This window comes from Hyposmocoma kahamanoa, unplaced genomic scaffold, assembly GCF_003589595.1.
Source record: "Hyposmocoma kahamanoa isolate Upper Pololo Valley unplaced genomic scaffold, ASM358959v1 180, whole genome shotgun sequence".
Classification (NCBI taxonomy): domain Eukaryota; kingdom Metazoa; phylum Arthropoda; class Insecta; order Lepidoptera; family Cosmopterigidae; genus Hyposmocoma; species Hyposmocoma kahamanoa.
In genome coordinates, this window is record NW_020653711.1 from 1480755 (window position 1) to 1497149 (window position 16395).

General features: G+C 34.7%; 1 protein-coding gene across 1 annotated transcript in view; it reads left to right on the forward strand.

The window, feature by feature from the left end:
* Nucleotides 1-9226: 9226 nt before the first annotated feature.
* LOC113225906 (glucose dehydrogenase [FAD, quinone]-like) overlaps nt 9227-16395 on the forward strand; it is a 25525-nt gene continuing 18356 nt past the window's right edge. The window contains exons 1-3 of the mRNA XM_026458372.1: nt 9227-9244; nt 10721-10963; nt 16187-16382. Coding sequence (XP_026314157.1) covers nt 9227-9244; nt 10721-10963; nt 16187-16382 — 457 coding nt within the window. The remainder of the gene's footprint in view (nt 9245-10720; nt 10964-16186; nt 16383-16395) is intronic.

Here is a 16395-nt window from a genome sequence, read left to right on the forward strand (position 1 = left end):
TAACAAACTAGTGGAGTAATTTCACAAAAAATAATTGAATATCAATTTAATAAAAATTTACTTAAAAATAACTTAAATTAACGTCTGTCTCGGTGCTTACGCAATAAAGTATGCTTATTCTTATTCTTCAAACATGATTTATAGTTGAACTTTACAAATAAACTTAAATGTTATGAATATACTTTGAATCCGCCATAGCGATATGTCGTCTTTCCATACATCTTTATTTCACACATAGCCTTCAATGACTTTTCAATAAAAATCTTTTTAATGTAGGTTTTAAACTTAGGAAATTATAATCTTAATATATACCCCAAAATTTTATTGTAAAAACGTACACAGTTCCCCATCAAAAATCGTTTACCTTATACAAATCGCGGTACCATGAGTTATTGTAACTAAAATTCTAAACATTATACTAGTTATTATAACTACCTATGTATATTCTAAAAAGTCACAAACCCAGCTTCCTATATTGTGAAAGTGTGTGCCAGTACATACAAATCACACACATCACTCTATCTTAAAATTTTTTTAAACTGAGATAGTTTCAAAAGCAACAAGAGCAACCTTAAACCCAGAACAATCAACAAATGCAAATGTACACAGTGTCTATAAAGACAAGACCTGTACCAAGGGCAACGGAAAACAGTTTCAACTTCCTTAATTACTATCATCCGACAAAAATCACTGTTTACGTAAATAATTAATGTTTTTTACAACCTTTGATGTTAAAAAAATGGCGGAGAAAAATTTAAAAATAAACATTGTCCCCCAATCGAGTTCCTAGGTTTTAGTTTGAAGTTGTTACACATTGAACAACTTCAACTGCCTCCATGGCCGAACGGTTACCACCCTGGACCGCCACACAGAGGTTCGATTCCTGCGCCGGGAGAAATATTTTTATGGCCTACTTTTGTTTCTCTCGTGAGTTTGGGTGTAATTTGTGGTTATCTACCTGTGTGTGTCCGTGGCGTAGTATGAAATATTTCGATTGGTATTCACATTCACAGATTTTGCAAAATGGAACAGTCAGCAAGATAAAAGGCAATTTATAATTTAACTAGTTGACGACTTTACCATTTCAGTCGCCAGTGACCAAGGAACCTGTGATGGGCCCGAAACATTGGTTTGTTTGAAATAACAAACACGCGATTTAAATCAGAAAAAAATTTTTCATATTGTCCACCAACTCAGGTACTGCCGTATCAGACATTTATGTCATAACTATGGGTAAGTAAGACGTATATACTATGCTAGGTCTTAGAAGGTTAAACACGATATTGCAGTAGCGTATCCCTGTTCATTCACTTCGGAAATACTTTTTGACAGACCTATTTCCTTTTATTATTTAATCGCAACATTATCATTTACAAATTTATCATTAGATCTTCTCTCCATTGCAATGAAACGGATGCAAGTAACTGGCTTCTTAAGCAGCGGTTACTACCGCAGTGACTCATGTTCTCCTAATGTGCGCAGACGCAGCATTGTGCTTTAGTGTGTTAGAGCGGATATTTTTTTAAATGTTTGTGTTTATTGATGGATTGCCGCGTTTGGTGAGTGCAACATAAGAATATGGGTAATTTTCAGCATAGTTTTTCTTTATCTTGCATCTTACATCTAACAGCCTTCGTGGTCGAATGATTACCATTCTGGTCTGCCAAGCAGAGGTCCCGGGATCGATTCCCGAGTCGGGAGAAATATTTGTATGGCCTACATTTATTTCTCTCGTGAGTTTGAGTGTAACTTGTGGTTGTCTATGTGCGTGTCAATGGCACCCGCGATACAGGGTTTCCCTAGTGCGGGGTTATGAGTGTGTGCGTTATTATTATTATTATTATTATCATCTAATTCCGGTGGCTATCTTTATTATTGTAATGTTCTAGAATATTATCACCAAGATATATTTTATATTCGAGTGTAGTATCCTGAAATATTAATTTATACTTTAGGATAATATACTTAATTAATAAAAATTGCCACCGAAATTAGGTAGAAAAAACTAACCTCAAAATTACCCACATAATGTAATGAAGGACTTAATTAGGAATTTCCAGTTTCCTTACTTTGAATCTGTTTTAAGATTGTAGGAAGAGATTGTAAATTACACAGTCAAAAAGTCAATAGCTTTACATTATCTGTAAGCTAACAACTCGGTGATACCAATTTAGTTAGCAGAAACACGTTAGTTATACCTACTGTAAGTTGTCGAGGATTTAGATAGTCGGCAGACAGTTCTAGTTTCGAATATCAAATCAAGGTTCCCATATTATTTGTGATGTGCAGTATACTTGCACTATATTTATACAAGGTGTAATCGTTAAGTATATAGTATACAGGCGATTATTACGTAAATATAAGAAATATCAAAAATCTATAAACTGATATTGAAAGTACGTTAATTAATGAGTAAAATAACATCAATAGCCTTTTAAGAATAAAACTAGAATATCCAGAATGTAAACATCAAAAACGCTACTATACATTTAATATGACCTTCGTAAAGAGGACTTAGATGACCTACTTTAAGAGGTAAGAATAAGTTTACAGATAACAAAACGTATCGCTTACCACAGGCACACTACTTGCCCATCCCGTCACTTGGTGTGATAAAAAAACTTTAATTGAATAAAAACACAAATTTAAAGAAGCTGTTACTGTTGTGTTGTTGTAGTAATTATAATTGCCTAAGCGCACTTAACCCTGTATATTTACTGTAATACTTTAAAATTAGACAGTGTTTATCCAGCACTCACAGTGTCTTAATTACCCCAAACTACTATCCTCCATGGTATTACCAAATTCCAAGACATTCGGATATATAAAAACAAAATAAACATTCATTTTATTACTGAGGTTCTTACACTGTGAGTTACACTGAATGAGATCTTTAAACAGCTGAACAGACATCATCAAACATAGCAAAGAACCATTTTAGCCTTCAAATGAAATAATTATTACTTTTTATTTAAAAAATCCACCCTTAAAAGTTTGGGGAATTACATCGTGGTGAAAGGATTTGCATATCGGGGTAAGGTACTCGCCCATAGTTACCGAGGGTGCGCTAAACTTAAATGTAATGCGAGTACGGAATGGTACCTACGTCGTGCGAGGAGCTCCTTTCGTGCACCCCCGATTGTGTACGTGCACAATCGTTTTATAAATGTCTAGAGTCTGGGGGTCGATTGAGAACCTTACGATAACTCAGTTGTCGTACGATTTCTTTTCACTTTTATTCACAACACCCGAATCGAACTTCAAACTGTCTTATTCGAAACCGAACCGAAACTACGTCACACCCGTACCGTGCCGGTTTTAAAATTATTTTAGAGCATGACTGTAATTGGCCTATCCAAAAAGTGTTAAACGTATGTTAATATTTAAATTATATTACGACTGTTGTTATCACAAATAAAAAGTATTAAAAATAAATAAATGGATAATTGATGAACTCGAAAAGGTTGTTGAAAATAACTTAACAGTAACTAACTGATTTAGTATCCAATTTTTCATAGTTATTTCAACCTATTACGTTTTTTTTATAATATTAAGTGACGGAACGAACAAGTCGTGCGCCTGGTGGTAAGCTACACGCCTGTCCATAACAGCTGCAGTGCCACTCAGAGCTTTAAATTGCAAAGATCTGACGGGCACTGCCACTGCGCCCGTCACCCCGACACATAAGTTGACAAGTCTCATGTGTCTGTAATTTCACCAGCATATGTATGTTTGTATTTTATGTAATTTAAATTTAAAGTTTGTATGTAATTTATACCTCCTTAGTCTTTTTTTAATTGGTTTCCTTACCAACTAGTACTAGATGAGTATGTTAATGATGTATAAACAGAAAATACTATACAATTAGCTCTCTAGTAATACTTGAGTAGTACTTTGGTCTTCGTAGACTTGACGAAAGCTTTGTATAGCCTATAATCCAATGTTTACTTATTTAGTTAATAACTTTTGTAATTATATTGAAAAATATGATTACTTGCATTAATATTACTCGTAGACATAACGGTTAATAGACACAACTGTACTATCGTGTCAAACCAAAAAAAATGTAAGTCTGAGTATATTTTTTTGTAATTCCATAACAAAAAAAAACTTTCGAAGAATATTTTGTTATCATCATTCTTTTTTTTAAATTAATTTTTATTTTTAAATAAGAAGTGCATGTTTATTTTCAAAACTTATCAATTACACATATCTAAACTCTCTTAAAACTAAAATCTAGCTGTTATAAGTATAACAGCTAGATGGATTTAAAAAAAAAGAACCTGCAGCTGCAATATGACGTATGACACAGAACTGAAAGAACCATCAAGTACATAACCAAAAGAACCTAAAAGATTCTGTGTACGACATAACAACATTATCTCATGGCCCCGACGCTGCCATGTGGCTTTTTTGCCTTTTTTATGATACCTTTTGAAAAGTCAATTATAATCTCTAAATGATTTCATAGAAACCTGCCACATTTTGTTTACGTGTGACAGCAAACATCCAACATTGACTTAATAGAATTCTTGAATATCTAATGTACAAAGTAAATTGTATATGTATCTTTTATGTTGTTAACTTGAAAATCATAAATACAGAACTTTTTTTTACATCATTTTCTTTAAAATGCTATTTTTTGTATTACAGTGGTTTGAAACGGCACTGTACAACAAAGTACCTCATTGTTATAATGTAATTTTTTTTAAATCTTTATTTATTTAGGGGCTTTGATTGTTATTGAACATGTCAGCCCCATTAGAAAAACGGTACTTCAAGAAAACAATAAAATCCAGACAGATAAATCAAAATACTACCTAACTAAACATGTATACAAAACCTCCGCGGCACTACAGGTTGGCTCCGACAAAATAGATTGAAACATCCCAACATTAAATGTACGGAAATCAGCCTGTGCAAATAATCCCGCCCTGATAGGTTCCGTCCGAACACACTCAGAGCAAATTATGTACATCCTCAGGAATCCCACACACTATATAGATTCAGTTGTAACCATGTGACGTTTCCTTTAAAGCAAACTTAATGTATTTTTCATACAGCAAGATCTCTAAGCGAGAATTCGCGCTTTATGTCGCTCTCACGCAAGTCGCGCCTTGTTGTGCTAGCCCTTCAGATTCTAACGTAATATTAACGTCATTTTCATACTCGTTTATATACTTTTTATTAGATGTCTTTACAATAGATAAGTCGTCTGCAAATAAGACGCATTTTGACTATTTAATATTATAAATAGCCTTACAGCAGTCGAGCTGTGTGTGACTTATGCTGAGTTGGATCCGTTTCAGCATATACTTTTAATTACTAATTTCTTCTGTATAAGTATGTTAATAAGTGTATAATAAGTGTATTATTTGTTCTGTATAATAAGCTGAATAAATGTTTCTTACTTTCTCTGCCTCTGTGGCCGAACAGTTACTATACTGAACTAGGACATACCACGCGGAGGATCACACGGAGGACCCGGGTTTGATTCCCGGGCCGGGATATTTGTATGGCTTGCATTTATTTCTCTCGTGAGTTTAGGTGTAATTTATGGTTTTCTTGTTTCCCTAGTGCGGGGCTATGAGTGTATGCGTTAATAATAATTATATTTGTCACTTTTGGTAGATAATTTAACCCTTTTAAAACCAATTTCAATTTAAAAATAATTTTTTGATTCGAAACGTATTTTTTTCCTCTAAGTCTAAAAAGATCAGAGCCACGGCGGTCATTTTATATGGCTAAATACGTAGCATTTGCCACCTGCGGCGTGAACGAGCATCGCAAATTAAGGTGTGTCGTGCCGGACATTTTAACCCCCCCAAGGCCCCGATAGGTAGATGAGATGCCAGTCATTTTGACCCACCACGGCGATGAACGTGTTAAACATTACGTTTGTTTTTAAACTTAGAATATATTGTAATGAGGCAGTTAACATTCATTGCGATTGTAGTTTTTATCGTAAAAGCTATAATTTTCTACGTTGTGAGAAAATTATGCATTCACGCTGTTCCACAGTTTATTTTATGTTTATGTAAAATTACAACTTTTCAGGAGAAACGTTAAAGATTCTACGAACGAAATTAGTCGATAAAATTTTTATGCTTGAATAGCAGAGTTATAAAATTTACCACAATAAACATAATTTGTTTCGTAATAGTTCGTATTATTTTTATGATTTCATGTAATATGATCTGAGTACATAGTACTCAAAAAAACCAACCTCAAAAGTCATTCATCCACTAGTTTGCCACCCATAGAGGTGGAATATTTTCTTATAACTTAACCCACTACTGAGGTACCCTCTTTCCAACAAAAAAAGAATAAACAAAAACAGCCGGAGTTATCGCGTAACATACATACGAAAAAAGACATAGTGTCGAATTGAGAACCTCCTCCTTTTTTGAATTCGGTTAAAAAGCATTTTGACGTACAGTCACATGTGGCTCTATAATAACAAAGGATACGATATATTTACAAGTTCCCATAATTGTAATCGGATTGTTGCTTCTACTCATACAACTGTAATAATCTGCAGCTGCAATATGACATATGATACAGAACATGTGAAAGAACCATCGAGTACATAACCAAAAGTACCTAGAAGGATTATGTGTACGACATAACAACATTATCTCATGGCCCCGACGCTGCCATATGACATTTTTGCCTTTTTATGATACCATATTTTATGGTTGCCATACCACTCAGAAATTTAAAACCAACACGTACTTGTAATTTCACACCCTTTAAAACCGAAACGCAGTAATGCTCACAATATTAGTTTTTGGCAGAAATAGGCAGTACTTCCCAGGACGAACACTGTTATAAGGTGCTTTACTGTTACTGAAAATTTATTATAAAAATTTACATTGCCCCATGGCCCCGACACTACAATGTGGTATTACATATAAATTTCACATTTTTTTAAGTAGGTACTAATCCGTTACGGATGTTTTTTGCATTTATATCAAAAATTAATAATTAAATATTTTTTATAATGAAAATTGCATCCAAATGTAAAATAATTATATACTTTAGTATTATTGAAAATAAGTATATATATAGTAAATAAGTATTGTTGAAAACAAAAGTAAATTTGGGTTACACCACTTTTGCGCTGATAGCCTCAAATATAAATACTTTCTTCCTTCTTTTTCTTTTCTGAGCCAGTCCATTATCTGGGCCAAAATGTAGAGAAAATAATAATAAATTTAAAAGCATTTGGATAGATCACGCGTCAATACAATTTGTTTTATTTTTGTGTTTATGTCGTATTTTACCATCGAGTATATAACCAGAAATAGAGACGAAATAAGGGCCATCCGTCCCTGGCAACTCATCAAGCATATCATTTTGTATATCACTTTTAAATATCAAGTCTCGTTTGCACTGAAATCACAAATTAGAAAGCTGAAATAGTACAGCGCCAACAACTCTACCTGTGTGTATATCTCCGTATATTCCAAAAATATCCTGTATTTATTGTAATAGAGATAATATCTCTAACTATGAGAGGCTGTTCCATTCGGTGGTGTGGGAAAACAGCAAAACATTTAATTACAAAACAAACGGAATCACATTTCAGTAATTAAATATTAAATATGTATTTTTTTCAATTTTCGTCCATTATAGCAAAGCTCAAGTTAAACTGGACGATTTCCCGTCAAGTGTTTCGACTTCGGGCTGGTCAATCGGAGCGCAGTTGTCACCGTAATGATTTGGCAGAATAATTTTCAAACAAATTAAATGACATTTCATCTCTGTTTCTGGTTATATACTGGATGGCTTTTACTAAGTATTCGTTTACTAATGTGCTGTGAGACCATTTCTTTTTTCTAGCCATAATTTCTACAAAGATAATTACTATAGACGTTAGAATTTTGTACCATTTTGAATGAAACATCTTCATCTGTTTGTTCTATTTTGAATACAAAATTTAATTTAGACGTTTTATAAAATTTCTCATTATATTTAGTTTACCCGCAACAAGAAAAGGCGGAAAAATTATGCCTAAGTGGCTAGACTCTTGTAATACTTATCTTTTAATAACTATGTGTACATAATGTACTTATATACACTAACTAGTATATAAAGAGAAAGATAATGTGATGTGGAGCTTCTTTTACGTGAATAACGGTAATTTGTCTGCATTTAAATATTCTTTAGATATACAATATTAATAATTATATTATTAATTATTTATGTATTTACTACTGATAGATAGTCTATGTCCAACATCTGTTTAATCTTTTTAAAACAATTGTCTTGTTAAATATTACGTCTCCAAACTCTGCTGAGGCAAGAAGTAAATATTATTTAGGAAATAAAACAATTTTTTCATATCTAAGCCCCGTATATTTGTTTTTTCAAACAAACCAACGTTTCGGGCCCTTTACAGGTCCCATGGTTCAAACTGCCTCTGTGGCCGAACGGTTAACATACTGGCTCTTACACGCAAAGGTTGAGATAAATATTTGAATGACTTACATTTATTTCTGTCGTGAGTTTTGGGTGTAATTTGTAGTTGTCCATGGCACCCGCGACACAGGATTTCGTTTAAAAAAAAGAAAAAGCAAAAAAGATAACAATGGTCACGGCTGACTGCCCGAGTCATCCGTGACCATGGAACCTTCAAAACGCCCTAAATGTTGGTATGTTTGAAAAAAATTAAACGCGATTTAGACTCGAAAAAATAGTTTCATTACCTAAATCTAACAATCGCGAAAACCTAAGGACTCGATATATATTATTTCTTATAATTTAAATATCTAGGTACTTCAAACTAAACAAAATATTAACTTTTTGCTAATCAAAATATTTACTTCAAAATTAAATTACATTTTGAAGTGAAAGATTTTTCCGAATCTAAATCGAAAACTTATATTTGTTTTCTTTTTCAAACACAATAGTAACATTTCAAATTCAATATTAACAATAATGCACCGATGCATTCATTCATTATCAGATATTCGGTAATATGAGTATAAGAGTAATCCGGGATCTCTACCCAGACATTAGAACGACTATTGATTAGTTAATTTCCTAAACATATCAGGAAATCAAAACCGAGGCCAAAGTAACTAACCGCTAAGCCATCGAGGTACTCTTAGATAAAGAAAGTAGGAATTATTTACCAAACACAGTTTTAAACTTCATTTATATCAAAAAGCTTGCGTATTTTTCTAGGGCTTAAGAATAGTAGCGGCAGAAACGCTTCAAAATGATTTTATCACCGGAGGTAAGTGTTTTCCAATCTCAATTAACTTAATACTCATTTATTTAAACCTGCCCTCGCTACGTTGTCAACGTCGACGTTTTTATATGTACATAATAACATTCATTCTAACGTCGCTGCCAAATAGTCTTGTTACAGTTGTATCTTACCCTACAACTAAGTTATAATTGTTTTTTTTTAATGTGCCTGACAACCACACCAATTGTCTGGTCTCAATCTAGGAATTTCCCTGTACTATGAGTACCAGAGCAATAACATTCACTACAGAGCACTTCCCAGGCCAGAAGCAATTTAGAAAAGTTCATTTCCCGCATTCAGAGGCCACAGTTACACCACCAAGGCTGTCAAATTAAATAAAGAGAAGCCGCTGTAATTAGCTATACTGGTGACGAGTAGCAGTGTACGGAAGAACCAGAATTGGTTTTTGTGACACGGTACAATAATAGGTATAAATGCAAATTTTGTTATTTTTAGAAAAAAACAAACAAAATGATATAAATAAACGGGCCCACCGCGAGGCTTGGGAAAATATCAACAAATAATTGAAAATCTAAATATGGTTTTATTTTCTTTTAAGGTTTATTATGTTTGAATGTTTTTTTCCGTTGTAATTGTTTGTTACATTAAAGAACAGCGTACACGTGCGCAACTTAACTTGACGCACCCTCATCGAAGAATGGCCTAAAACCTACAGGAAAGCCCTCCACTTACATACAAAATATAACCCACATCCTCTCCAATTCTGTACAAGAATTGGAAGGGATGTGGGTTATATTTTTCTGTATCTAATAGAGCAATAAATATTTTTGACATAACTCCACTTGTGCCATTTTCCATGAGGTGTATATTATGTTATATTATAATACGGCGATTTTTGTGCCCTGATGTGTCATAGCAATATCGTGTTGTGTTACTGCATTTTCGTGTGATGTGTCATATAGCATTTTCGTGTATAAGTATAAATACACTTTTTTACAATTTTGCGTAAAAACTATCTATAGGTATAGGTTTGATACTGTCTACTATCTACGAGAAAAATTATTGCGCGTATTTACAGCTAAACTCAAACCGCAAGGACACAAGTGTGCGCGTTTACCGCTAAAAAAATCCCATTTGTAATAGCGCCAAAGTTACTCCAGAACACTGCCCTTGCCATGTCTAAGAGTATTGGGATACTTGGAGTCGATATCACGAACGAACTCCAGTTCCGGAGTAATTTAGAGAGCAAAGCCAAACTGGCTTCAAAAAAGCTCGGATAGAGCTCTCACTCAAGGGCTGGCAACGGATATGCAGCTCATCTGATGTTGCAAATGTCCATGGGCGACGATAACCACCTCTCATCAAGTGGCTCGTCTGCTCGTTTGCCTCCTTCTTTACATAAAAAAAACTTGTTATAGTCCATAATTCAGAACCTTACGCGCTGTAAGTGCATTTTCTCACTAGATACTTTATACTTATAGTGAACTTTGTCAATACTAGGAATGTGGCTGCCCACTATCAGATGGCGGAACATCCATATCCAATTCTCCAGTCTGCAGTGGTCTGGCTCTGTTCATGATACTCATAGAGGGCTACCTCAAGGGTCGGTGCGACATCGCCACGCCATGCCAGATAGTGGAGTCAGTTGACAAAATGGAACAGGAGTACGACTTTATTGTCGTCGGCGCAGGCGCCGCAGGGGCCATTGTCGCAGGGAGGTTGAGTGAAAATAAGAAGTTTAAGGTACGTTATCATTGAATGCATTTTGATATTTTTTATTTCTAAATTTAGTTTTTCTGAATGTATCAATTCCCACACTTAGCGTAACAAGGCCACATCTGCAAAATGACAACTTTACAGAATTAATAGATTCAGGCGTTACTTTTCGGAAGTCCATGTTAATAAAAATGGAAGTAAATTAATTTGCTACTCCGCGAACCCAGTGAAGGTTAAATCGTGCAAAATAGCTGCGCTTGTGTTGAATATTTTTTCATGCAGTTAATTATCCCACCCTTCCTCCGCGTAAAATTAATAAAATAAATAACACAAGCGCAACTATATTCACAAACCATCACCAAAAATATACCCGACCCGTGTTTCGCCTCTCCACGAGGCATCCTCAGGGGCTGTTGACTGCTCGACGCTCGGCCGAGCACGATTTAACCTTCACTGGGTTCGCGGAGTAGCAAATTAATTTACTTCCATTTTTATCAACTTTAGAGAGGAGCGAGAGGAGAGGGAAATAACTTTATGCCGCACTAATACGGTCCATTTTGCTTAGGTCGAGCAACAGAGACCCTGGCTTTATTTCAGAATTAATTTTTTAACAAACGAAATTAAAACCATTTGAAAAATGTATATTGTACGTGTTCTATTTATTTCAGTTGATATAAAAAAAAATATTGATATTTGTAAAGTACTTACTGAGTACAGCGGTTTTCTTGTAAAATTTCATGGTAAGTTTGTGTTTTTTTCTATCGTGAAAATATTTAGGAATCGTGTTTTTACATCGTATCGTAATCAGTACATATCCTCATTTTTACTATGTATTTTATCCAAAGTGACTGATTTGAAAGCCATTTGAGGTAGTATAGTCTCCTAAATAAAAATCATAACAGCTACGGACGCCTGCAAAATCTTATACGAAATGTTAAGATTTTTTTATTGATCGGACTACAGGAACAAACTTATTTACTAATTCTTCGCTCACAAAAGCCCTTCCGGCTTTATCCGCGGCGAAGGAGTTCAGTCCATTTAATGAAACATATAATATAATAGAGCAAAAATCTTACATTATAGCAGTAGAGCTCCCTGTGAAATAGTTCGTCCACGGATGTACTGCCACATTGCCTATAGTAATTTATTTACTGCGTTCCGGTTTTGAAGTGTAAGGATGCTAGTGAAATTACAGGCACTTGTCAACTTATGGCTCAGCGTGATGGGCGCAGTAGCAGTGTTCCTCAAAATCTTTGCTACTTAAAGCTCTGAGTGGCCTTGCAACTGCTATGAATAGGCATGTCGGTTACCACCAGGCGCAACGACTGGTTCGTCTCATCATTAGGTATCTTTAAAAAAACTCAGTAATAAAGGCCCTAAGGTAGAAATCAAATCCAGCAGCTTGATTTTGATTGCCTCTTCCGATCAAAAACTGCGTCTTGTCCGAGTGGAGGCGCACAATTGCGATTCACAACTGGCCGATCGGAAAATTTTGACATTTCTAATCGGAACAATAGTTGATTTAACTCACAAATTGGCAAGATATAGTAGGAATCAGGTTCATCTTCTTGCTCAGAAACCCGTCTGATTTCGAGACTACCCGATCGGATCGATTCTATTTGAATCAAAATCAGGACGCAGGACCTCCTGTTTAAAAGGCAAGCGTTCTCATAGCTAGGCACTGCTCTGAATCACTTTAATGTTGGAGGAAAAGACACAGGTGAGTCCCCTGGTTTCTGAAGAGGGAACATCCGGTAGAGTAGCAACAACATTACACTTATGCTATCTAAGTATGTACTTAATACCTATTATTTAAGTGTACATACCAAGTACCAACATATCAAGTGTTAATTAATTGTAGAACACTTCAGCACGAGATACTTCACATGATTATAGACTGAATACAATGTAACATTCCCACAGACATCATAGTCGGAAATTCCCAATTCGATTTTTTTTTGTGTACGTTACACGATTACACGATATTTTGTGAACTGATTTCGATGATTATTTTTATGTTAAAAAGGGAATATCTCATGGTCCCTTTCAAATTTGAAGAAACCATTCCACCTCTAAGGGTGTCACATCAGGGGATGGATCCGGTTTATTGGATTTCACCTTCCGTTAACTGATATCAATAAAATTTCGCAAATAATTGTAATTCCACAGACTTACAAAAAAGTTGTAATTATTTAGTCTTTCTTATACTTATCTCGGATAGCTTTTAAGTCATACTTATACTCATCCCTAAAAGGAAAATAACAAGAAACGGATCTATAATATAGGTGATGTGGAACTGAATACATGTAACTACTGGGAATAAACTGAAACCTCAGTGTGTGGCATGTTTCAATTTCTCTTATCTTTTAACTGCCACCGTGGTCGAACGGTTACCGTGCCGGACTGCCACGCAGAGGTCCTGGGTTTGATTCCCAGGCCGGGGGAAATATGTGTATGGCCTACATTTATTTCTCGTGAGTTTGGGTGTAATTTGTGGTTGTCTATGTGTGTGTTCCATGGCACTCGCGACACAGGGTTTCCCTAGTGCGGAGCTAAGAGTGTGTTGCGTTATACAAATATTATCGCAAAAAAAACATATCATGGTTAATACAAAGATCGAACACCACGAAAAATTTCATCGATCTGACAAGCCTCAAACCTGCTCGAACTAATGGAGTTATTTCACAAAAAGTACATTCATATCATGGCAGTCACGTCATAAAATATATTCAATATGAAATATGTAAATAATTGTAATTTTTCACTAATAAAACCGACCTGTAACCCTCCCGACCGACCCTCCTTTTTTTAATTTTATGATACAAAATGACAGGCCGAACAAGTCGTGTACGTACGTGGTTATAAGCGATACGCCTGTCCTTTGCAGTGCCGCACAGAGCTTCAAATCTTAGATGTTATTGCAGACTGACGAAACATTTCGTGAGTTGATTTAAACTTTAAACTGTCCTTGTTATTTGGAAGTCAGGAGTGCCGTAGCACAGGGCTTACCTAGTTTGGGCTCCTGTCTCCCATATCAAAGCTCTATGTTCAGTTATATACTAATATTTTGTAATTGTTGGAAGAAAAAAAATAATATTATTATTATTAAATTTGCCATCTACTTTCCACAAAAAAAAAAGAATCATCGTAATCAGTTTACAAACATCGGAATAATCGCGTAGCATACACACACAAAAAAACAACAATTTTGGTACCAGTAGAGCTAGCTCCTTGTGAACGAATTCGTCCAGGGAAGTACTGCCACCTTACCTATTTCTGCCGCCAAGTAGTAATGTCAGCATTACTGGGTTCCGGTTTTGAAGGCTATGGGCGCTGGTGAAATTACAGGCACATGGAACTTGTCAACTTATGTCTCAGGGTGACGGGCGCAGTGGCAGTGCGCCTCAGATCTTTGCAATTGAAAGCTTGAGTGGCACTGCAACTGTCATGGACAGGCGTGTAGCTTACCATCAGACGAATAAGTCGTGCGTTCGTCCTAGTGTTGTTAAAAACCCGTTTTTTTCTAAGGTGATAAAAACAATGAAAAAAACACGAAAAAAAACCGTTCTTTTTTCTGGAGTACGTTTTTTTTCTAAAAGTATGAAAATAAATATATGAAAATTTATTTTAGTTTAAACACGACACACACGTCCGGTACTCACTCGGTTTTAGGGTCCGCTGATTTTCAGTGGATGTCACAGCCTTGTCCCGGCGGTGACATTAGCTGAGTGGATTCTATTACATACGCGACAGCCGTAATTTTCATATATAACGTTTAATTTGAAACATGACATCTACTTAGTACAACAATAGTGTTGACCAGCTTTGTGGTCGCAGAATTATTTATATTGCTTAGATTTTATTTTTAATTAATTTTATTTAATTTTCTTTTTTGTTATTCATTTTCTGTTTGTTTTAATTTAGTTTGTTTTAGTTTTAATTTAGTTCTGTTTTATTTTTATTTTTTACTGTTTATTATTGTGTTGTGGTGTTATGTAATAAATGTATTCTATTCTATTCTATTCTATTCTATAAAATTGTAGTTTTTTTACTACATTTCCTCTTTTGTTGTTAATATTAATCTTCATAGATAAATTGCTCAAAATAAATGGGCACTCATAGTGTTGTCAATTTGTGGCGAATTCCCGAAATTGCGGGGAATTTCAACTGTATTGGGCATTTTGTGGGATTGGCGCTATGTGGGAAAAATGCGGGGATTCCAACATTTTTCCTTTTTTTTTAATCTGTTGATTGCTGTTGCATCGCTACTTTGATGATTACTGATAAAAACGCTACTTATTTATTTATCTAAGAGCTACATCAATATTATTTTCACATCGCACATATCCCTTATATGGCAACATTTACATAGAATTATTAGCAAGCCGCTTATATAAAATTATTCGGTAGGATTTGAATGAAGAAAACGAAGACAGAAAATTTTGATGACATTACAAGTGTGGGTAACACCTGTAACAGTACTAACACTAGTAACAAATGAAGATAATTTTTTTTGTTATAGTCATCATGTTAATTGATTTTTATAAACATGTTACATATGTATTCACATATATACCGGTGTCCCACGGCTATGCCACATGGAGGGAAAGTACCTTAAATACCATTGATAGAACATTTTACTGAAAGAAGAGTTCATTTTGATTTTAAAAACGATTCGAACTGCATTCAAAGATTTTTAAATAATCGCTTCTCTGAACCGGGAATCGAACTCGCAAAATGTGAAAAAAAACCACCTGTAATTTTATTATACTGATCGAAAGACTCAATCATAAGGATTGTTTTCTTCTAAATAACATAGCATCTTAAATAAAAGGAAGACTATGAAATTTCACTTTAATTTGAAATTTTGTTCAGGAAAATGGACAACTTTTTCTCTGACTATGCCGCGCTCATAACAACATACATTATCATTTCAAAGTATTACTAATGAGTACAAACTTGAGAAATACATATCATTTCCCTATTATAAGTGCTTGATAAAATAATAAGGAAATTCACAAAGAAGTTCACAATCACAAAGCGGCTGGCTGATTATAAAATAATAATTTGAAAATGTGTTCCATTTTCAAACGTCTATGTATTCTTTTGTTTTTTTTTTTAGTGAATTTCTTTTTCGATTTCTTGCATTGCAATTGTTGTGTGAATTTACTTACCATGGCGTATCAACATAATTTGGATTTAATGGAAGCATACTATATGAACCACAAAAACATATCACTAGCTTTGCAGTGGTACCGCGAACGGAATCCCGGTAGAGAAATACCATCTCGATTTATTTTGAAAAGGTTGATGGATAATTTGAACAAATTAGGACGATTTCATCGTCGCGTACCGCAGCCACAGCACCAAATGATAAACGTTAACAATGATGAACTCGACATTTTGATTTACTTTGAGGCGAACCCGAAGAATTCAGTGAGGGAAGGTGAAGAAGAAAT